General features: G+C 40.2%; 1 protein-coding gene across 8 annotated transcripts in view; it reads left to right on the forward strand.

The window, feature by feature from the left end:
• The window catches only part of Bach2 (BACH transcriptional regulator 2), a 375843-nt gene extending 352641 nt beyond the window's left edge, over nt 1–23202 (forward strand). For 7 of the 8 annotated variants that reach the window (XM_087187974.1, XM_087187977.1, XM_087187975.1 and 4 more), the window contains 2 exons: nt 10396–10602; nt 15379–23201. In XM_087187974.1, the coding sequence (XP_087044100.1) occupies nt 10396–10602; nt 15379–15864 (693 nt within the window). In that variant the 3' untranslated portion in view covers nt 15865–23201. Of the gene's footprint in view, nt 1–10395; nt 10603–15378 lie in introns of all 8 variants that reach the window. The other variant, XM_087187978.1, reaches the window with a different exon arrangement.
• Nucleotides 23203–24127: the final 925 nt, after the last annotated feature.

The following is a 24127-nucleotide window of genomic DNA, read 5'->3' on the forward strand; positions in this document are numbered from 1 at the left end:
AATGCCACACAGGGAGGTGGCTTTTTACAGAGTCACATGAGGTTTATTCAGCCTCTGCAAAGTTGGTGGGCAAGAAGCACATGAGGTTTTTGTTCAGGCCTGGTTTTGTTTTGGGCTTTTTTTGGTACCAGGGATTGAACTCAGGACCTTGTGCTTGCGAGGCAGGTGGCGGAACCACTGAGCTAAATCCCCAGCCTGCAGGCATGTATTAAACATAGATTCTGGAGCTCCCTGTGCCAATTTCAGAAATGCCCTGTGATCACTTCCTCTTCTTTGCCAATTAGCTCTGTCCCTGCTATTCTGATATTGCCGGGCACAAATGAAGAAACACAGAAAAGCACCAAAAGTAACTAAGAGAAGTCATACAGAAAATGTTCCTGGGAGCTGTTCCTATCCGGATATACCTCATCCCATAGGTTTAGAATGTGCCTAGTGGCCAAGCCAGACTCACAGCTGTGTCCCTAGCATTGAGAGAGGTTCCCTGAAAACAGGGAAAAGTTATGTGCTCTCTCCTCACTCGTTCTTTCCTTTTGACCACAGCTTTTGTGATGTTTGCTTTTTTGCCCTGAAACTGTGAGTAAGCATGTTTGACGCAGAGGGCTGGCCACTGGATCAGTTTCATCCTCATAGTTTATCTTACCAAGGACTTGTGTAGTGAGAAGGACAAATGCCCTAGGTCTTGTTTTTTTACTCTCCCATTTTTATTCTCCCATTGAGCTCCACCATTCAGCTCAAGGGGTTTTGTTATGACATCTGCATATGTTCAAGAAACTGTCAGTTTCAGATATGCCTCATTTTACCCCGTAATATCCCAAAAGAGAATTTAAATTACTTCTTGGAACTCATTGACATTAACAAGAACACATACATTTTTCCTGTGTGCAGGCCATGTCAGGGTCCTCCTTGGAACTGAAAATAGTGACTCAGTCAAATGGAGGATTCATTCAACCTGTGACATAGTCATGAACAGGACTAGTCTCCCCTAAAGACACTCTCATGCTTTAAAAAATATTTTTATTTTTACTTTTCAAAACAAGAATATTTTTGCATCCCTAAACCTCAAAAAAAGAGACATATCCCAAAGCTCTTTGTCATTTTGGGAGTCACTCTTAGCCCCTCTCAGTAGTATGTTTCAAACAGCAGAGTGACAATAAAGCTAAGTTTGAAATTTTAGTTTTTCTAGAATGAAGGAGGTTAGGCTTTCTAAGAACTCTCTCGGGGACTTAGTGTCACTACTTCCTTGGGAGTTAATAACGTGCTTTCAGGAGTTACTTTGACCCTGGTGGAAATGTTGTCCCCAGGAATACACTGAAGACAAATCCTTCCCAGCATGAGTCACAACCTATCTTCCTGGACTGATCTAAAAGAAGCCAAGCATCTGTTGGGCTGCTTCTAACCCAGGCTGTTCTCATAGGGGGTCCAGGTGCCTTCTCTTCCAAGTGAACCCCAGGGGCCAGGGATTTAGCTCAGTGGTTTCGCCACCTGTGGCACAAGCGCAAGGACCCAAGTTTGATCCCCGGTACCAAAAAAAAAAAAAGTACCAAGTGAACCCCAAAGAGACACAAGTCATAAACAAAGCATGAGATTCCTACCTACCACCAGCCACCAGACCAATGCTTCAGATGTTCCTTCCTAGTTTCTTTTCATCTACATCTGTAAGAAGCCCAAATATTAACCAGGCATGGTGGCACATTCCTATAATCCTAGTACTCTGGGAGGCTGAAGCAGGAAGACAGGAAGTTTGAGCCCAGCCTGGGCCAGAGGTTAGCAACTTAGCAAGACTCTGTCTCCGAACAAAAAGGGCTGGGTGTGTAGCTCAGTACAAAGCCCCTTAGTTTAATCCCCAATGATAAAATAAAAAGTGTTGACATACTTCACATTCTATAAGATGTTCTAGTTATACCATATTAAGTATCCCTTCTCAAAAACATTAACTTCTCCCATCTTTTTACTTCTTTCCTAGTTTTCAAAAAGCTTAAATTAGCAGAATGTAGTTAATTGGCATCTTTTTTTTAGTGCTGAGGATTGACCCCCGGGCCTCATGCATGCTAAGCATGTGCTCTACTACTGAACTACACTCCCAGACCCAACTTGCTTTTTTAAATCAAATTATGAAATACCAAGTGCCAAACGTACCAAATTTAACAGGCTTTCTCTGTGCCTGCAACAATATATAACATACTTATTCACATATCTTATTTAAATGGCATCATGCTGTACAATTTTTAATAGCTTCCTTTTTCCACATAGCTACCTACTGTGCACTGCCAGTAGTTTAATCACACAGGGCCAACACATGCTTAATAACCATAATTTCCATAAATCACAATTTATTCAGCTGTCACCTACTGCCAGATATTCCAGTTGTTTCCAGTTTTTTCCTCCCTTATAATGATTGCTACAGTAAACATTTTTGTGAACATATTATTAGTAGTGGTCCTTTTGTTTTTGAGCTTGGAGTCCCATAGATGGGAAAGGTCATGCCTCCTAATTACTTTGCCAAAAGGTTGAAGCAATTCACATACCCTTCAGTATTCAGGAGTATCCATTTCCCCCATTCTTGCCAGTACTACTCATTGCTAGTTTTTATAATTTCCACAATTTGATGGCAAAGAAGTTGACCCTTGTTTTTTGCATATTTGCCATTTATATTTTCTTTCCTGTGAATTGCCATCTTTCCTATTGTTTTTTGTATTGCTTTTCTTTAAACCAACTTGTAGGAGACTTAATCCTTAGTATTAAGAATGTTAGCCCTTTCTCATAGATACAATATTGTCTGTCTGTATTTTCTTCTAGTCTGTTTATTTATTTATTTATATTGTTTTTCCATACAGAAAATTTTAAATATCTAGTCAAGGTATTAGCTTTTAATCTTTATGACTTCAGCTACATTCCTTAAAAAGTCAGCTTGGAAGTTTTCCTCTTCCAATGATGGAAAAAAAAGAATTAAGTCATACTAAATGAAAAAAGTCACAAAACAGTATGGATAACAGGATCCTAGTTTGTTTCATAAATATCAGTATAAATAATGAAACAGTATAAGAGTAAGAAAATTGTAAGCAAAGTTAGGAAAGGGAGTATATGAAAAATTTTATTTCTAAGTATATCTGTAATGTTTGAATTTTATGTGTGTGTCTCAAACAAGTTCCTGTTTTTAATTGAGACATAATTCCCATACTACAAAATTTATCCTATTTGAAACAGGGAGGTAGTTCTTTTTTAGAAGGGAAGGGGACCAAGAGATAGAGGGAGGAGGAAGGAAAGGAGAGGAAAAAAGGATTAAGATGTATTATGCACATGTATGAATTCTCCACAAGGGATGTAATCATTATGTACTAGAACATACACTAATAAATAAAAGTTGAAATAGAAAAGAAAAAAAATAACAAATGTTTACTTTCAGTCAATTTTCCTAAAAATGCTAAGAAGGGTTTCAGGGCCTTACAGGCAAATTGACACATTGAACGTATGTGTTTTCTCTGCATTAAAATGATACAATGAGGCCAGGTGTGGCGGCACATCCCTATCATCCAAGCACTGAGGAGGCTGAGGCAGGAGGATCGCCCTGGATTCGAGGCCAGCCTGGGCTACATAGTGAGTTCAAGCCCAGCCTGAACTGAAGAGTGAGACCCTGTCTCAAATAAATAAATAAATACATAAAATAAAATAAAACAATACACTGCATAGTCATCAAAAAGTTTTGCCCTATTAAAGTGAATGACTTACCAAAAAACAACAAAACAAAACAAAACAAAAGTGAATGATTTAGTGATTTTAATGTATTTACAATGTTGTACAAACATCTCCACTAAATCTAGAACATTTTCATCACTTCAAAAGGAAACAGTTTACTCATTAGCAGCTACTCCTCATTGCCTGTTTCCCTCATTCCCAGGCAACCACTGATATATACCTTCTGTCTCAATAGATTTGCCTATTCTGGACATTTCACAAAATAGAATCTTGCAATATGTGGCCTGTTGTGTCTCACTTTTTCACTTAGCATAATGTTATAAAATTTATCCTTACCATTAATATATCTACAGGTACATTATCGCGTATCAATACATCATTCCTTTTTTTTTCTTTTTTTTTTTTTGGTATCAGAGATCAAACTCGGGTCCTTGCTCTTGCGCAGCAGCCAGCAAAACCACTGAGCTAAATCCCTGGCCCATATCATTCCTTTGTAATTCCTCAATAATCTTCCATCATGTTGATCCACTTTGTTGAGCTGTACCGCATTTTTTGATCCATCATTGGCTGAGGGATTTGTGGGTTCATTTCCACTCTCATTATAATAATGCTACTATGTGCATTCAATTACAAGCTTTTTATAGATATATTTTCAGTTCTTTTCATTATGTACTAGGTATGGAATTGCTAAATTATATGGTAACTGTGTTTTACCCTCTTACTATTTTTCAAGGTAGCTGTAGCATTTTACATTTCCCTCCAGTTCTATAGAAGGGATTCAGATTTTCCACATATTCAGTAATACATGTTATTGTCCATCTTTTTTTAATAGCCATCTCACAGGTTCCAGATATCTCATGAGTTGTAGGTGTTTTTGAAATTTGAAAATTGGATTTCCCTTTCAAATACTCCATACTCAGGGCTGGGGGTTTAGCTCAGTGGTACCGTGCCTGCCTTGCAAGCTCAAGGCCCTGAGTTTGATCCCTGTATGGTATGGAAAAAACAAAACAAAACAAAAACTCCCCACTCATCCAGAGTAGCTAGCACACTCTCCTCCCCTGCCCCCACCTTCAAATAAATCATCTGATTTTATTTTTTTAAAAAAGAAATTTGAAAAATGTAGAAACGTCACAATCATTTTCCAAGTAAAAAGCTTCCTAGGAAAGCTATTTTGAACCCAAAGCATTTCTAATTAATTATGGATTTTAGTTAAATATCACTAGATAGTCTATTTGCACAGCCAAAAGTATTGATTAGTTTGACTTGCTTTCTTAACAGATTTTATGTTGAGAGAGATGAAACTATGAGAATGAGTGTGGGGTATGAGAGAAAGAAAGATATCCAGAGAAAACAGTGAAATAGTACACAATAGGAGAGCCATGTCTAACTCATCCCACCCAGATGATGACTTTGACACACATTTTGAATGTAAAATTTTTACAACCGTTTTTTGGTTTGGTGAATTGGGCATGTTTTTAGAAGTGTCTGTACTCTGTCTGGTTAATAAAAAGAAGACCTCACAGGGCAGCATAGAAGTGAGCCATATTACTAATTAAAACAGTGTTTTTGTGTTGTCTGAAACATTCTCAGTATCCAGAATTCCGGAAAATACTATATAAGCATATAAGAAGAAATTATGTGGCAAAGAGAGAGCTGATAAACAGAAATAATACCTCATTGCTACAAGGCAGTTCAAATTTTCCAAAGCACTTTCTCTGCCTATCGCCCAATTTTACCCTTCATAACAACCTTATAAGCTAAGTAGGGTAAATGTTCTCTCTGTTTGACTCACAGATCCTGAAAGAGCTTTAAGACAGAGCTAATGGCCTGCTCGGGATCACACAGTTCATTCCTTGCAGTATCATGACTAAATCCCAGGTGTCCTGCATTATGCCAGACCGTGAGAATAAAGGGTAGGAGGTCAACTGTGCGGGAAACATTTCTTGGTCTAGGTGGGGAGATCTTGACATTGGTATCTGACTAACACTGAGCTGGTTGCCTGGTTCCATTAACACTGGAACCCTCAGTCTAGGGAGCATCTTGATGCCTCCCCTAAAAACCCACTGGGATCTAAGAATCTTTTTTTGTAGTTAAAGGAGATGGGAAAAAAATATTCACCAACTACTCTTCCACTAGGACTTCTAAAGGAAACAGATAACTTCTTTTTGGCTTTTTCTCTAAAATGTAAAGCTCCATTCTCCTCCTTCAAACACTCTCACCAAACAAACAAACCAGAGGCAGTAGGGAAGTGAAATATGTGCGCGAAGGAATGGTGAGGTGAAATGGATGTAATACCACTGATTATAGCTCCATAAAAAATGTTCAGAGTAAATAAAGATCACAGGGAAATCCATCAGAGCAGTACAATCATTTGGGGATGGGAACTTTTCCCCCTTCTTTTGTCTCATCTTTGAATTTTCCATGAGAAATTATATAACTTCTAAATCACTTTTTTTTTTTGGTACCAGGGATCAAACTCGGGTCCTTGCACTTGCAAGACAGGCAGCAGAACCACTGAGCTAAATCCCCAGCCCCCTAAATCACTTTTTTAATGAGGAGGAAAGAGATAAGGATTTAAACCACAGAATGAGTAGTTGTTGGCAAGGTGTTTTCTGTTTGGTGAGAAGGAAGCCACAGCCACAGCCTCCCCTGTTCATCCATGACCTCTGGCCATTCAGATAGCACCAAGAAAGGTGTACTTAAGTTTCATGCAACATCCAAATTATCACAGCTTCCTCCAGCCTTTGCCAACTCCTGAGGCCTGAGGTTACTGCGCACACAGAAGGAACCAACCATTTCACTGCCTCCTAAAGAATTGGAGTACCCAGCCGGTACTTTCTCTGGTCATTGCTTAGAGGGCAATGCAGGTACCATGCTAAAAACTGACCTCTAATCCTGCTCCTTCTGTGTGTTCCAGAGAGAAATGAAGAGTCAGCACTTTGGAGAGGCTGGATAAAATCAACAGTAGCTTATTGTGCAAACCATGGCAGTGGCCTGTGGTGCCCTCTTTTGCCCTTGGCTTGCTGATTCAGTGGCTCTTCCTGATTCTCAGAGGCTCTAATGAGAGCCACAGCAGTGGGCTTATACCTAAAGAGAATCAGTCCCCACAAACCCCACATGCACTTCTCCTTAGCAGCCTGTCTTCCCAGAGCCACATGTGGTCAACCAAATATAAGTGGAGATCAGACAGGTGGTGGTAGTAGTTGGAAGGATTCTTCGCCTTTTCTGATTGGCTGTTCCGCACTGTTTATGAAGATCCAGTGAATGAAAACCAAACCCCTGCTGAGAAGTGAAATCCTGGAAGAATAAGTGTGCAAAGAGATAGTAACTAAGATGTGAAGCCTGTTGACCTCATTTGGGTTGTAATGATTCTCTGCAAGAGAAAGGAACCTCAGCCTTCCCCATATATTTCAACTTTCTAAGGCCCAGTGCATATCTGACATTTTTAGCCCAAAGTGGGGAATATTTAGGTATCTGAGAGCCTGTGAGTAGGATGTTCTTCAGATGACCAAAAAGGGTGCTGCTCATTGGCTTGGATTTACCACTCAAAAACAATAAAGAGATGTTGTAAATTTCCCTCTGTGCCACTCAGGGACAAGTCAGGGGCTCCCACTTGCTATCAGTGTGAATTCTTCCTTGCTGTAGGGGAAGCAAATCTCTAAAAAGGCACAAGAGTGTGGGGTATTGTGGGGGGTTTTCACATGGAAGAAAGTCTGTAGTTGACTATTTTCTCATGACCCTCTTTAAAAGCAGCTTGAATTCTAACAGCCTTGCTGAAATTTTATATGGCCTTTTGCTTCAAGGACTTTGAAATTAGCATTGTTGATTTTTCCTTTCTCCTGCCAACCCTCAGTTCCATCTCCCTCGCGTTTTCTATTTGCTGTCTAGATGATTTTTAAATAGAGTAGCTCTTAGTATGGAAGCCCTTTTGACTTTCCCTGCGGCCAGAACTATAGATACATTTTCTTTCTGAAGTAAGTGACAATTTGGAACAGAAGCAGAATGGCTTTATTGTCATTAAAGGAGGAAACTCCACAACCCCCAAAAGGACCACAACCTCTGCTGTGTGAAAACATCTGTGTTAAAAAAAAAAAAAAAGAAAACATCCGTGTTTCCATCAGACAGAACTCTGTGTTATTGATGCACCATCCAGAATATGGGTGTCTGTTATCCAAAGGGTAGAAAGGGGAAAATCAAACATTCTTTCATATCATTATAAGCCTTGTGCAAACAAAGCACCATGGACAAAGACCTTTCTCGATCCCATAATAAGGACCTGTCTGTCCTAACTGCCTGTACTTAGCAGTAGGAGCAGGGCTGAGCTGAGAGTGGTGTAATGTACTCTGCTACAGTTTTGCTTTCCTGAGCCAAAATTTTACAGGTGTCATGGTGGAAGTTGAATCAGAGCACCCATTGGGAGCCTTCAACAAATGCCATGTACCACAGGCTCAGAGCTAGGAAGCAACCTGACAAAGAAATTGCACCCAACCACAGAGAAGTCAAATGATCATTTAGTGTTTGCTTTTGTGTGTGGGAATTAACTAGCTACAAATACCAGGAATGGGACTCATCTGCCTTCATCTGATGCAACCAAAGAAAAAGGCTGTGCTTAGGAATAGCTTCATTCTAGTCCTCTAACAAGCATAGACTTAACACTACAGCACCTGATAACTAGTAAGGGATTAGTTTCTTTACCAAAAATGTTTTAATCAATTACACCCCACTCCCATGTGTTTTTCTAGGTACTCAAATTGTGCCTTCTGGAGCTCTGCTATAGAACACAGTAGCCACACCCTGCACGTGGCTAATGAGCCCCTAGAAGGGAACAGGTCTGAGTTTTGACATGCTAGAATGGCAAAATGTGCTTTGGATTTTAAACATCTACACAAAAATCAGTAAAATATTTCATTAATAATTATATTAATGGCATGTAAGAAATATTTCAGGTACATTGGGTTAATAACATTAAAATTAATTCCACGTGTTCATTTTTACTTCTTTTTATGTGACTACTAGAAAATGAAAATCACATATGTGGCTGGTGGTTGTATTGTACAGCACGGGGCTAGCACATGAATGAAGTTTAGGTTTGTAGTGCCATCTGCTGGCCCATTTGAAGCAGACGCGAATGTAAACTGGACTTAAGCATTCTGAGCTGGTAACACTGTCTTCTGTGCTAGCAACGTGCAAGCTTCTTTTTTAAGGATCTTCTGAAGAACAACCAGAACTGAACCCAGAAGTCCCTGAATCATCAAGAGCTTTAGAAAGTGTAGTAGCAAGTTTCTTGAAGATGCAGGCCTGTGTTCTTCACCTAATGAATGCTGAGAAACCATAGAGAGAGAGCCTTGCTTTGCTTCTCACCTGCTGCACAGGGCTTCTTATGTGCACTCATTTTCATTAGTTTCTATTCTCTTTTTAAGAAATACATCAAATTGTATAGAATTGTAACCAAGTATTTAACCATATAGGAGGGACACGTCCATCCTTCAAGAAATTGGCATCCTCTGTTTAGATAATGTTATTTGCCTTGATTTGTCACGTAGGAATCTTGTTGATGAAGTGCCTATATGGGTTATCTTTTGACACATAATAAATCACACCAAAACTTAATGCCTTAAATCAACAATAATCATTTAACGTCTCTCACAGTTTCTAGGAGTCAGGAATTCAGGAGTGACTCAGATGAGCAATTCTGGTTCAAGATTTCTCATGTGTTTGAAGACAGGTTGGGGCTGCAGTGAGCTGAAGGTTTGACTGGGCCTGGAGAATCCATGTCCAACATGGCCCATTCACACGACGGGCAAGGGGCTGGCTGTTGGCTGGAGCCATCAGCTCCTGTCCACATGGGCTTCTCGCAGGGCTTCTTTAGTGTCCTCAAGGCTTGGCAGCTAGTTTCCTCCAGAGCAAGCAATCTAAGAGACTTAAGATGCAGTTCCTTTTATGACCTAGCCTCTTTATAAAGAAATTTCAGCATTACATTGTAAAAGAAAATGTGAGAGAAATGAAATGACCACCTTGGGAAAATACAGTCTGCCAAAGTACCAAACACAGTTACCCTGCATAATACTGTACAGATAAAAAGCATTCCCTGTTTTTCAGTGAGGAAATTGAGACTCAGTGAGCTAAAGTAGCTTGCCTGATGTCTCATGTCTGGTAAGGACTAAACGTGGTTCTTACTTCTAGGCCATATTGATGGGGCCTGTCCACGGTATCTCTTTTATGCTGTTGTAACTAAGAATTACACTGATCGATCTTCCCAGCATCCTCAGAATGTGCAGGACTCTCTTCATTCCAGTGCCCTGCATAAGTCCTTAGATGGTATTCCTCTATAGCTTGTCATTTTGTTGAGTTAGACTATATATGTCTTGTGAAGGAAGGTCTTAACTATGAGTGCTCCTTTCAGAAGTGCTACAGTCATGAAAAAATGTCACATTTTCCAACATTTTACATGCCACCTGCTTCAAAAATCTCAGCAATGATAACCATACTATAAATTGTGTGTATTATTCTGTTTGATTATCCAAATATTTCATTTTACTTGTTTTTGAAACAGGAAATTTTTTTGAAACAGAATTACTACTTGCTTTAGTAGTTTCTGTATTACCTAGTAATCTTTTAAGAAGGTTTTACTATTTTCTGATGTTCTACCTGCTGGAATTAAAATCCAGCTATATAATCCTATCCTGTTATTCTTGGTTTCAGGTCAAACTTCCTTTTCCTGTAGATCAAATCACAGATCTGCCAAGGAACGATTTCCAGATGATGATTAAGATGCACAAGCTAACCTCAGAACAGTTAGAGTTCATTCATGATGTCCGGCGACGCAGCAAGAACCGCATTGCGGCTCAGCGCTGCCGCAAGAGGAAATTGGACTGTATTCAGAATTTAGAATGTGAAATCCGAAAACTGGTGAGTTGACCCATCAGCAACCTGAAGTGAGCAGCTCTGATGTAAAAGTTACAGCAATGACAGCTGAGGAAATGGAGGGAAGGGTCACCCTTCAGGGAAGTTTGCATTTATTTTTAAAGTTTCTCACCAGAAATAACAACATCTGCAGCATGTATGGATGTGCAAGTGTGTAAGAGTGTGTCATATCCTTCAGTCATCCACATAGAATTAGTTCTTTTCATTTGACATTTAATAATATCTGATGCTTATTGCATATATCTATGTGCAAGGTAGTCTTCTAAACTATTTTTGGTTGTCTCCCACGCCTGTCTCTTAGTCACTATAGGAGGATAATACTGAAAACCCTGAAGTAGAATTGTTCTGTGACTCCATCTTAAACTATTTTTGTGGATGATCACATTTAATCTACACCTTAATCCTCTAAGTAGGTACTGTTTTATTCCCATTTAAAGAGGAGGAAAAAAATAAAGAGGAGGAAACTATGATGCAGAGAGATTAGATAACTTTCTACGATGCATGGAGCTTAAATGCAAGCCCAGGTGTCTGATTCCAAATTGTGTGATTTTTGCCACTGCTTTCTCTGCCTCCCAACAGAAGAATCTAGGTTAGAGACAGAGAACATCTGCCCACAGAGGGGGAATCACTCAACAAGATGATGTCCTACCACACTTTGCAGCCTCAGGGTCCTTGATTTTGTAGTTCTCCCTTAAAGTGGCTCCCTTCTCTTGCCTGCACCTCAGGGTTCAAGCTCCTCCATGTTCAGAATTATGAGCCTCCCTATACCTCCTTTTCCTTGGTAATCATCCTTGGCAGCCTCTGGCTCCCGACTATAACTTTGAAGGCAGCCAACTCAACCTCATTCGGCTTGACCTTTCCACAGCCAAATGCTGGAAACTCATCTCCAGTCTATGTCAGACTGCAGAAGAGGGAGGCCACATAATATGGGTTGGGATCTAAATTTGAGTCCTCAGACTATATGCAGCAAACCCTTTGCCTCGTAGCAAGCCACTGCTATCCTGATGAGAACCTAAGAGCAAGGATGAGATGTTCGAGAAGCTCAAAGAAATGTTGTATGTTATTAAGATAGCCCTGAACTTCAGGGCTTTTAATTTTTTAACCCAAATCAAGAGACATCTGCCTGTGTTCAGTAACTCTCATCATCTATAAAGGAAAGCTCAAGCTCTTTAGTAAGATATATGTTATGGAAGGTTGGATAACAGATACCAAGAGAGTCAAATAGAAGGAATAAGTTGCAAAATGTTCCACAACACAGGAGAGTCATTATAGTTCATAGTGATTTATTATATATTTTATAAGGAACTAGAAGAGAGAAATTTGAAGATCCTCAACACAAAGAAATAAGTGGTTAAGGAGATGGAAATGTTAGCCTGATTTGATCATCACACATTATTTACATATATTGAATTATTGTATTGTGTTCCATAAATATATATAATTATTATGTGTCAACTTTTAAAAATTTTTTTAAATGTACCCTGCCTTTCTTGAACCAATCTGTAGCAACCCTCCGACATCACCTTCCATTCCCTTCCTAGCACTTGATCCCAGTAAAATCACACTGAGCAGTTCCCCCACATCTCCTACTCTTTTATACTTTTGCGCTTGTGCCTGTGTTGTTCCTTTCTGCTCTGGACATTTCTCTCTTGCCTTTCTCTGTTTTCTTTGTGCTTTAAAAATCAAGTTACAGGGCCAGGAATTTAGCTCAGTGGTTCCACCGCCTCCTTTGTAAGCACAAGGTCCGGAGTTCGATCCCTGGTACAAAAAAAAGAAAACAGAATCAAGTTACACATCACCTCTCCAGAAAGCCTGCCTTTCCTATTCCCATTTAGGCTGGGCCTGTGTCCCAAGAACCCTGATCTGGCCTCTGGTTTGGTGCTTATCACTCGATCTTGGACTATCTCTGTAGACATCTGTCTCACTAGCCTTCAGCCCCAAACTGTAGGCTCCTCAAGGACAAGGACAGTGTTTTGATCATCCTTGAGTCTCCAGTGATGGAATGGTTGGCTTTTAGGAAATGTCTATTGCCCTGAACTTACTGGAAACTATGACAGTTTATGCCAAGAGATTATGAGTTTCTTCTTTTTTTAAATTTTTTTCTTAATTTGTTTGTTTGTTTTGCTCTGCTGGGATCAAACCCAGGGCCTTGTACATGCCAGGCAAACATTCTACCACTGACCTACATCCCCAGCCTTAATGTTTTAATAACAACAAAATATTACTTAAGCCACATAAGGAAACAAGCTATTCCTGCTGGTGAGTGTGGGTATTCTGAAAGCCTGGTGTACTTAGGTGACCAAGCCCACCAGGTACAAGTCCACAGGATCTTAGGCATGTGTCTAAAAATTCTTGCCCAATACTCATCTTCAGGTAGTAGAATTAACTCTACTCATATTTGAGAAATGACTGATCTTGGTAATTAGCATTCTATTCAGTGCAGTTGTGTAATACGGAACAAACTATAAAATCTAAGCTGTATACCAGGCAGAGAGCTAAAGCAGTTTGCTAATGTTGTTCAGCTGAAAAAACAAAAAGACATCTCGTAGTTCTCTACCCACTTTTCATCAACCTCACAAATACTATGCTGTTTCAGTGCATAATGAGAGCTTTGCATGTTCCTTGGTACACATATGTGACTTAGAGCATCATACTTTTAACCAAGGTATGACTTATACTGCCCTTTCTGCAGAGAGCCAAAATACTGTCACACATGGCACCACATTTTCTTCCTCTTGGGAAGTGCCGTGGAACATTTTTCAGATGAATAGGCCAATAAGGGTCAGTGCCTTGTCCAAGATGACCTGGCAGAACTGAGAGTGAGATTCTTCTCCTGGTGTCCAGAAGATACTGTCCCTGCCAAAGATTTCTAGGTTCAAGGTAGAGAGATCTGTCCATATACCCTCACTTGTGAGACGTTTTCCCCTGGATTGTCCTGTCTCATTAGCTGCCCCGTACTCAGGATGCTATCCCCATTTGCCTGGTCTCATTAGGCAGGGTGGCATGGGTGGGCAGGACAGCTGCGTGCCCGCTAGGTCTCACCCTGCACAGTCCCCAACAGGCTCTGCACTTGCTTCCTACTCTCACACTGTCTCCACACACACCCACCACTCTGCTATTGCAAACTCACATAATGTATTTCTCTCAAGTTGCACTTGTACATCTGTTTATTTTTCATTTTTAAAACATGTTTTCTTGATAAATTTATAAATATTTTAGCAGGTGCCCTTTCCTCATGTAAATCTCTCTCTCCAACACACATGCCCACGCTGCCTGCCAGATTGTCTTCATGTTACGGCACGTGCAGCTCCCATGTCGGAGACCCGCTCCTTGTGCTTGTCGGATGCCTGCTCCTCTTTCCCCTCTCTTCTCTCACCCACCCTCTGCTTTCACTTCCTGCCTGCGCTTGCAGAGGCCAGGCCAGGACTCCTTCACCCTGCTTCTCACACCTAGTTTCTTCATCTGCCTCATCATGCGAATTTCGTAGAACCTGCCCATCTCCTGTTCCCAGTACAAATATAGATGATAAAACCTTAATTAATCTCCTTTCTGATGCTAAATTCACCTGTGTGGTCGGGAATATATTTTAATAACACAAGAACATAGGTGGGATTCTGTCTAAGGGGAAAACATCTCAGGGATTGGGCTCTATGTTTCTGTCTTCTCTCCCTGGTCTGGATCCACAGCACATTCCCCAGCATCCTAAAGAGAATGTGTCATGTTCAGTCTGCTGTGCTATAAAGGCTGGAAAGCCTGCTGATGTTTTGTTGAACCATATGAATTGTTGATGGTCACTTGTATTTGTTTTTAAATAGACTTACTTCTTCAGAGTAGTTTTAGATTCACAGCAAAATTAATGAAATACAGAGTTCCCAAATGTTCCCTGACCCTACACTCTCACACCCTACCCCACCAACATCCCCAACCAGACTGGTACATTTGCTATAATGGATGAGCCTGTATTGATACAGCATTACTACCAAGAGTCCTTACTTTATTTTAGGGCTCATACTTGGTATTGTACAGTCTGTGGGTTTGGACAAATGTATGCCAAATGTATGTGTCCACCATTGTACAGAGTAGATTTCCTGGCCTAAAACCCTCTATGCTATACTTATTCATCTTCCCCTCCCTCCTTACCCCTGTGAACCACTGATCTTTTTACTGTTCCCATACTTCTTACTTTTTCAGAATGTCAGATAGTTGGAATTGGTCAACTTTTTGCACCTCAAAACTGGTAACCTAATACATTAAGGGGAGATTTTTGACGATAGAGTTTGGAATTAAGAATTTTCCAGCTGATACTACTTTGTGAGAACTGAATTCCAAGCAATGGGAATACTGACTCTCTGCAGTTTCCTCATTGGTGGTGATTGCTGATTGCTTGCCCAGGCCTCAGAGTGGGACAAGGAGACACCCTGGGGATGGGGTCAGTGTTGGCGCACATCTGGATGAGCTGCTCAGATGGGAGTCATGGCAGAGTGTGTCCAGGCTCCCGGGACATGTGAATTTTTTAAGTGTCTAGATCCTGACCTATTCATTCATGAGTTACATTGTAATAGGATATAGAAGGGGCCGGAGACTTAGCTTAGTGGCACCTCACCTGCCTTGCAAGTGCAAGGTGCTGAGTTTGATCCCCGGTACCAAAAAAAAAAAAAATAGGAAATACAAAAACAAATGTTGGAAAACTCCCAGAAATGAGGTCTTGTGTATTCCAATTTGGGCTTGACTGAGCCTTCTTGTTTTTCCAATGTATTCCAGGTGTGTGAGAAAGAGAAACTATTGTCAGAGAGGAATCAGCTGAAAGCATGCATGGGGGAACTGCTGGACAACTTCTCCTGCCTCTCCCAGGAAGTCTGCCGAGACATCCAGAGCCCCGAGCAGATCCAGGCCTTGCATCGGTATTGCCCTGTCCTCATACCCATGGATCTCCCTGGAGCCTCCAGTATTAACCCCGCTCCCCTGAGTGTGGAGCAGAACATCGCAGCTTCCCAGTGTGCGGTAGGAGAAAATGTGCCCTGCTGCTTGGAGCCAGGTGCAGCTCCCCCAGGGCCTCCCTGGGCACCCAGCAACACCTCTGAGAATTGTACCTCTGGGAGGAGGTTGGAAGGTACTGACCCAGGAACCACCTTCTCAGAGAGGGGCCCTCCTCTGGAACCCAGGAGCCAATCAGTGACCGTAGACTTCTGCCAGGAAATGACTGATAAGTGTACGACTGACGAACAGCCCAGGAAAGATTATACCTAGTGACTCAGATTTGCCTCCCAATCCTCACACCTCTCCCATCTAGGTGTTCTTCAGTCAGCCCATGGCGCTGTTCATCTGTTGTCTCGAAGAACCAAGAAGGAATTGGTGCACACTACAGCAGTCTTAGCAGCAATATGTTCCAACATATTCCCTCCTCTCTTCAAGCAGGAGTGATAGATAGTTACCTTCACAATGGTGCTACCCCTTGCTCAGGCAAGGAAAGACAACAGTGCTGACACTGTCTGTCTGTGGGTTAATTTCAGTCTTCACAGGGATAGACTACAACACCTCTAGGACCCAACCACGGATTTTTTTTCTCAGTGGCCCATGTCACAAACCCTATCTCAGGAATTTCTTCTGAATGTTCAATTTTTTCATTGAAGACAGCTTCTATACACATCAAAGTTTTATAGCTAGACTGTACATATTATATATAATATATATAAAATATATATATCCATATGCAAAAGTCCTGCATGCCTCAGTTTTCTCACTCTAAAACTGGAAACTTCATTTCTCATTTATAAGCAGGTTCCAACATTCCTCTCTTCTTTTGTCTCTGATGCTCAAACTAATTGGGTAACTGTTAACATGGTTTTTCTTGCTTCACAGTTCAATTTCAATTTGTGCTTATTTATGGACAAAATTCAATGTTGGAAACTTTTTTTCAAGATTTTATTTCATATCTTTTTTTTCTGTTTGTTTGGTTTGATTTTGGCACCACCAAATGGTGTCTTGTGAGCATTGTGGGTTTGTTCTTTGTTTGTTGATTTGTTTGTTTTTCTTGCAGATACTGTACAGTAATGGTCAACTTTGCCACTTGCACTGAGTTTTGGGTCAAACTTATTTTCTTAAATGAAGTTGTAACTTCATATAACTCAAGTATACTGTATTTCTTTGCTTTTAGTTAAGAAGTAAAACATTTTAGCTAATTAAAAAGCACTCAGGTGATAATTATGTAGGAAAAACAATCTTGCCAAATAATGAATTCATCCTAGGATGTGTAAACAATAATCTGCTTGAATATTTTTATATTTCACCTCCTCCCCACCTTTCCCTAAGTAAAGTGTAACTGCAGATAGAGTTCAGAACTGCTGGATGTTCAGATTCCTAAGTGGGGAGAGAGTTTGGACACCTTGTTGAAAAGTCCATCAAAACAGCAGGAATCTATGATTTTGTACCAGAACTCAGCAGGCATTGGCTCCTAGAAATCAAGGTAGAGCTGTTTTCTTGCCCAGGGAGAACATCCCATTCATTTCCACACTTCATCAGGCCTCAGCTTGCTCTTAGAAGTGTTACACAGTAGGCCTTCTCCTTTGAAGGATATGGCTGACCAGCCACCCCACTTTCCTGCCCAGGACTGACCTCCCAGGGCACCTCACCTGAGGGGATGTGAGCTGCAGCCTGAAGGTCCCGCCTTTCTGGGGCAGCTCCTATATTGATGCAACTCACTGAAAGTATGAGAGAGCAGGGAAGATTGGAGCCTGAGATCCATCCCTGACACAGGCGAACACGTTTCTTTCTCCTTTTCTTTTCCAAATGCTTTGAGTTGTACTCTGAGGTTTTTCTGTGGGTCTCTTGTCTGTAGGCAGCTTCATACAGAGGCTTTGGACAAGATATCAGCAGGAGCCCTCTCTACCCTCTTCACACAGACACACACACAGATGCAGACACACACACAGATGCAGACACACACAGACACACACACCTTACCCTCACCTGATGATAATTTTCTTCTCTTGCTGCAAAAGTGGTTGCTTGCAACCCAGAGAGAGCAGCTTCCCTGGGCTCTCAGGTTGTTGTGGCCCTTGGCCATGTTTACAGGAAGGTGTGTCACAAGGAGGAGGAATCAGCTCCCTCCTTCCTGTGGTCCCTGTCTCCTCTTGAGGAGTAGCCCGAGGGCCACTCCCACCTGGCTGAGCAAGAGAGTCCAGAACAGTTTGATGTGGGGCTGGGGTGGTGGGCAGTGGGGAATAGATGGTTGACTTTGTTTCTTTATTTGTGCCATTGTTTGGACAATATTAAAGCTGCATGTGAATGAAAAAATTAGTATATGATTAGTAGGCAAAAGGTGAAATCATAGTAACATATGTTTTAGTATTAACTTTTTTCTGTACAAATATTAGCAGTAAATGTTTAAATATGTATGAATGTCAGAAGTTTGTTGGTTCATGCAGTAGGATGGGAAAAAGGGTTTTCTTTTAAAATAGTTCCACTTCTAAAACCTGCCTCTGGGTTTCCATTTTTTCCTTGTGTGTGTGTATGTGTGTGTGGTTGTCAGAGACAGATTTTGATGAAGCTCTGTTAGAGCTACTGTTTTTGTTTTTGGAATTCTTAGCCTAGTAGAACAGTTCTGTGCTTCACTAAGGAGGTTCGCCTTTGTGGGAAACTGGTGACAACTAGAATTTTAACTCAATGTAAATCATGTGATACTTCCCAGGTATGTGTTGTGGTGGAGGAGTCAGCAGACAGTATTTTGTTCTTTAACTCTCTTGTTGCCTTTTTAAATGACCTCTCCTCTTCTTTAAAAAACAAAAGGAATGTTTTCTGCTTGTATCATAACCAGGTGCAGATCAGCTTCTTGGTTTGATTTATCCTGGTGGCAACTCATGTGCAACTTGTAGTCTTGACCACATTCCATCCATTTCCCCAGATTTCTGTTGTTCTACAACCCAGAACTATGTGGCAGCCATTTCCAGGAGGGGAGGGGTCTCTTTATTTCTCCCCACCCTAACTCAGCCCCCTTCTTCCTCCCACCAGCCTCTGCCTTTTTTTCTCTCTTTCCCCTTCCAACCCCTGCCATGGAAACTGGCCTTTTTAAAAAGAAAATTGCTCTAAAGGCTGTAGTTCTATTTCTTAGATATTTTTAAAAAGTTATTTCATTCATTATCCACCAAGAACAGTGACCAGCTTTGTGTAATTGTTCATATGACATGTCTATGTCTTTCTCTGTTCTGAATCATTGCTTGTCAAAATTATTTCTGGGCTGATTGAAAGGAGGACTTGCTGGGGACCAGAATCCAAACTGCCTCAAGTGAAATTTAAAAACTCAATCTGTTTCTTCTCCCTGGGATCCCTTAGTCAACCTCATTCCTTTTTTCTGGAGGAGAGGAGGTGGTTGCGACAGGGTCTTGCTATGTAGACTAGGCTGGTTTTGAACTCACTATGTAGTCCAGGCTGCCCTCAAACTCATAGTGATCCTCCAGCCTCAGCCTCCCAAGTGCTGTGTTTGCAGGAGTATACCACCACACCTGGCAACCTCATGCCTTTTGTAAAGAGGAAAAGTAAACAAAGAACAAGAAATAAAGGACACTCCAGTCATGGGCTGTTTAGGAGGATCACTCTGACAACCTGGTTGGGTCTCCAAATGGGTAGGGTAGGAATAGTTGTTGGGTCAGGGCCAGTGCAGGCAACCCTGACCCTAATTAACATCCCACCTGAATCTGGTTCTCCCCTGGGTCTGCCTTTGTCCTCCTTGTGTCTCCAGACAACCTCCGTTCATTCAGATTAGTCAGGCTGTGGGCAGGCGAGTGCTTTGCTATATGTGTTTGTTACTCTGCGTTATTTGGGGGTGCCTTGAATAAAATCGAACTTCATTACATACTGATTCTGGAACAAAACAGTTACAAAACTGTAAAAACTGGCAAAGTTGCTCGGCCATCCTGCTACTTCTCTTCCGGGTTCTTCAAGAATGACTCAGGCGTCAGAGGTGATGCTGCCGTAGAAAACGTTATTGTGTATGTTGTACAAGTAATTTATTGACTGTCTTTCTAAAGGTATGCTGCTTTTTAAAATGCACTATAATTTTGGATGTAATCCTTGTATTGCTTTTCCAAGGATATAAAAAGAAAGGCTAAGGACTTAGTATGCCAACTGTCACTTCTCCTTAAAAAGGAGCTCGGGGACAGCTATAGCACTTGCATGAGTGAACTGGCTAAAACCTATACTTCCTTTTAATATTTTGTGATTTCCATTAAAGAAGAAGAAAAAAAAGAAGTATTTTTAAATTGTAGGCCTTTTAAAAAACCTTAATATACCCCAGGAAGCTGCTCTGCATCCTGTAGAGTAGCATAATCATTTCAGAATGAATAGAGTCCTACAAACCTTTTTCAGATCCCTATTTGGCTACCTTTTTCTGCACATTGTGCCCCTCTTGAACTCAGAGTTGTTTTATAAATGACTTCAAACTACTTACTGTTGCTTACAGTTTAGGAGGAAACACAAATCTGGAAGGGAGCAAGAATCAAATTTTTCCTTAAATTACTGAAAATAGACTAAAGAACAAGATTTGTTTTTCAAGTATAAAGTTGCTCATTGTATCATGAGTTAGTATTTCTCCCCAAAATTGAGGATTTTTCTGTAGGTTCAATTTCTGGAGAGTCAGTGCACAATACAGAGTCCTGTGTGGAGTTGGTTTTCATAAAGGAAGTCTGTGTGTATGGAGGCATTTTGTTTCCAAAGTGTATGTTTATAACACTGCCCAAGCCATCTCATGACACAGGCATCAGAGACTGATGCTGCAGAATAGAATACATTTGTACACAAATAGCATGTTCAAATGGTATTTGTACATAGAGAAGACTTATTGTGGCAGATCAAGAATAAATTATTTAACTGACAGTGCAAAAACATTACTTGCAAAAAAAAGTAATTGTATAGTATTTTCCTATACTCCACCCTGGGAGATAATATTTATATCAATGAATATCAGTGCATTTTAATTGTAATATGAAAATTATGCTGCCATTTTGTGAAGAATACCCACTTGGTTGCAGAGGCCAATTTTTGTAGTTTTGATTTAATGTTCTGATATGATGTGTACATTTACAAGCAATGGATAAACAGCTCTGACTTTCATTTTCATTCCAGTTACTTGACATCAGATAAAACAGTGGCCCTTATAAAAGCAGAAGTGCACCAAGACCATTTCAGGTAGAGTCACATTCAGTGCCAAATGCTCCCATGGGGACAGTCAGACATATTTATCAGGAAAGAGTGAAGGGACTTGGATAAAGAGGGGTTTTCCTACAGATCAATGTTAAGTCTTCTACCAAAACGTGTCTGGAGGCAGAAGGGTGGCTACCACTTGAGTCCTAACAAAGCATTTTGGGTGTGCAAATGCTGGCATGACTGTTCACACTCTACAAGAACCTGGCACTTCTAGTGAGTTATCAGGAAGACTGCAGATGCATTTGGGAGCTTCAGGTGCTTGTTAGACACAGTGAGCCATTGAAGGCAAGAGGGCTTGTGAGAATTTGTTCCAGAACCAGTCTAATCCAAGTGCACCTCTGATATATGCCTTACAAACTCCAGAGGCCATACTCAAAACAGGGTCTTCTCAGTGTATGCAAGGGGCTGCAGCCCCTCTTCTCTTCCTCCCCAGGTTGAACAATACGGACAGTTTTCACACATATCTACCTGTATAACCCTCTGTACCTCTCATAACTGGTCAACGACTGTAACAGGTTACATCAGGTGTTTTTCTACATACTTTTTACACAGATTCTATGCGATTAATGTAACTTAATTCAATGCATCATTTTATTGTACTAGTTCTTAGGCTTGTCCTTATTTTTTTTCTAAGTGATTGTGGTTTTTCTTGTGGTTTTTATTGTAAAGATGAAATGGCTGTTGATGCTTATTCTCTGTAACTAAGAATTTTTACCTTTTTGGGAAAAAAAGCATTGCTATGAACTAATGAAACTTCATTTACTCATTGTAAATACACTATTGTGCAAAAAAAATTTTCACTCAGTTGAATTGCTAGTGTTAACTGAATTTTGTCTAGACACCATTTCTGTTGATGAAATAAAGACATATCATTATGCATTGTAAATTGATTTTCTCTGCCTCTGATCCCTGCATTTCAGATTAGAAAAATGGAAAGCCTCAAAAAATCTTTTTTCCTCAAAAGGCCATTTTCCTTCTCTAGTTTGGAACCTATCTTGATACCTGATTAATCTCATTAGAAATCTTTAAAACTTGATGCTGCTAATGTAATTTCTAAACTCTAAATTTTAAAAATCTGGCACCTATGAGAAGAGGTAAAGGGCATTAGACCAAATTTTCTGGTTTTGATATTGTACAATAGCTATGCAAAATGTTACCACTAGAAAAAACTAGGTGCACACCTGTAGTCCCAGCTACTTGGGAGGCTGAGGCAGGAGGATCACTTGAACCCATGAATTCAAGACCAGCTTGGGTGGCAAAGTTAAGAACTACCATAAAAAAACAACTAAAAGTAAATGGTGAGGAGAGCATCAAACCAACATCAAGATGCAATAAATTGTAATGACAAGTTTAGAATTGTACTTGGGGAGACCAGTTGCACAGCAAATAACAAGAATCAGCAAATTGGGTCATACCCAACTCAAAAGCTTCTGCACAGCAAAGGAAACAACAACAAAGTGAAGACAAAATTTACAGAATGGGAAAATTTTTTGCCAGGCATTCCTCAGACAGAGAACTAATACAATATCTAGAATAAAGAACTATGCCTTCTCAGCCTTTTGGCTAAGATCAAGTGTACAATAAAGAATGAAAATATTGTGCCCCCACAATAAGACACAATTTTAAATTTTACAATTGAAATAAGTAGACACTTCAGAAGTACAGATGGCTGATAAATACATGAAAAAATGCTCAACATCACTGGCCAGTAGAGAAATGCAAATTAAAACACTGAGAGTCCATATTACTCCAGAAAGAATGGCTATCATCAAGAAATCAATAACATGCTAGAGAAGCTTTGGGAAAAAAGAATCTTCCTACATTTTTCATGGGAATGTAAACTAATTCAGCCACTATGAAAATCAGTATGGAGGTTCCTCAAAAAAATGAAAATAGATATTCCATTTGACCCAGTTTTCCCCCTTCCAAGTATCTTACCAAAGCAGTGAAAGACATCAAGCTGGGCATGGTAACGCACACCTGTAATCCTAGCACTCGGGAGGCTGAGGCAGGAGGATCGCTGTGAATTCAAGGCCAGCCTGGGCTACATTGTAACATTGAGGCCAGCCTGAACTACACAGCAAGACACTGTCTCAAAAAAAAAAAGTTAAAGACATCATATTACAGTAATACCTGCATACCCATGTTTATAGCACCACAATTATGCCTAAATCTTGGAAACATCCTGTATGTCCATCAACAGATGAATGGATTAAAAAATGGTGTATTTATAAACAATAGCATACTATTCTGTCATAAAGAAGAATAAACGAGTCATTAAGAAAAATGGATGGACTTTGAAACCATAATGTTAAGTAAAATTAATCAGGTTCAAAAGCTTAAATATTGTATGGTTTATATGAGAAATCAAAATATAAATAAAGAACAATAAATGATAAGAATAATAGATAATAAATATCTTTTGCAAAAGGGAAGGAGACTAATGGAGGGAGGGAAAGAGGAGGGGGAAGAATTACATTAAATATTAACATATATACATGTACCAGGTCCCCATGAGGGATGTAATCATTATGTAATGCAAACATACTAATAAAAAATTATAGTTGGGAAGTAAAAAATTAGAATTGTACTTGGGAAGTTAAACCAAAAAAATTGTATTTAATAGCTTGGCTCTTAGATTTTGATATAAAGGGGAAATGAGATATTAGGTTGTGGGCAGGCCAGATGCCCACTGGACTTGCACTGGGAGGTAAGAGAGAAGCCACTGGAAGACAACAGAAACATTCTGTCTGAGCTGGCAGTGAGGCTCTGAATAATGAATGTACATTATGTCCATCAGATCCAAGTTTCTAGAAGTATGTGGGATCCAGGCTATGTCCCATCCACCAGATAAGAAAACTGAAATTAAAAATTGATGAATTCTGCTGTCTCAACAGGCATCCATAGGCACCTACTGAGTCAAAGAAGGCCTCCATAATTTGAAATAGGAAGAAAAGATCCAAAAGGATAGGGGAAGTGGGAGGGGAAGGGGAAAGGAAAGAAGGGAAAGGAAAAATTATGAGAAAAGGAAAAAATGGAAACAAAGTCTATGTAAATAGGGAAGGGTGGAGGGGGTGAAGGGCACACAGGTAATGGGGAAAAAATAAGAACCAAGATACATCATGTACAGGTACAAACACCCAATGATAAATGTAAATGTATTGTATACCTAAAATGTACCAATAAAAGAATTTAAGCAAAAAAAAAAAAAAGGCTTCCAGAAAACAATAAATTCTGTGCTGTTGGGAAAATACCACAATCATACCATTTTAGGTGCAAGAGGTAGATTTTCTTTGCCTAAACCCATGAAGTT

This window comes from Heterocephalus glaber, unplaced genomic scaffold (assembly GCF_053883595.1).
Source record: "Heterocephalus glaber isolate CG9 unplaced genomic scaffold, H.glaber_assembly_v1.0 deba00001523, whole genome shotgun sequence".
NCBI lineage: Eukaryota > Metazoa > Chordata > Mammalia > Rodentia > Bathyergidae > Heterocephalus > Heterocephalus glaber.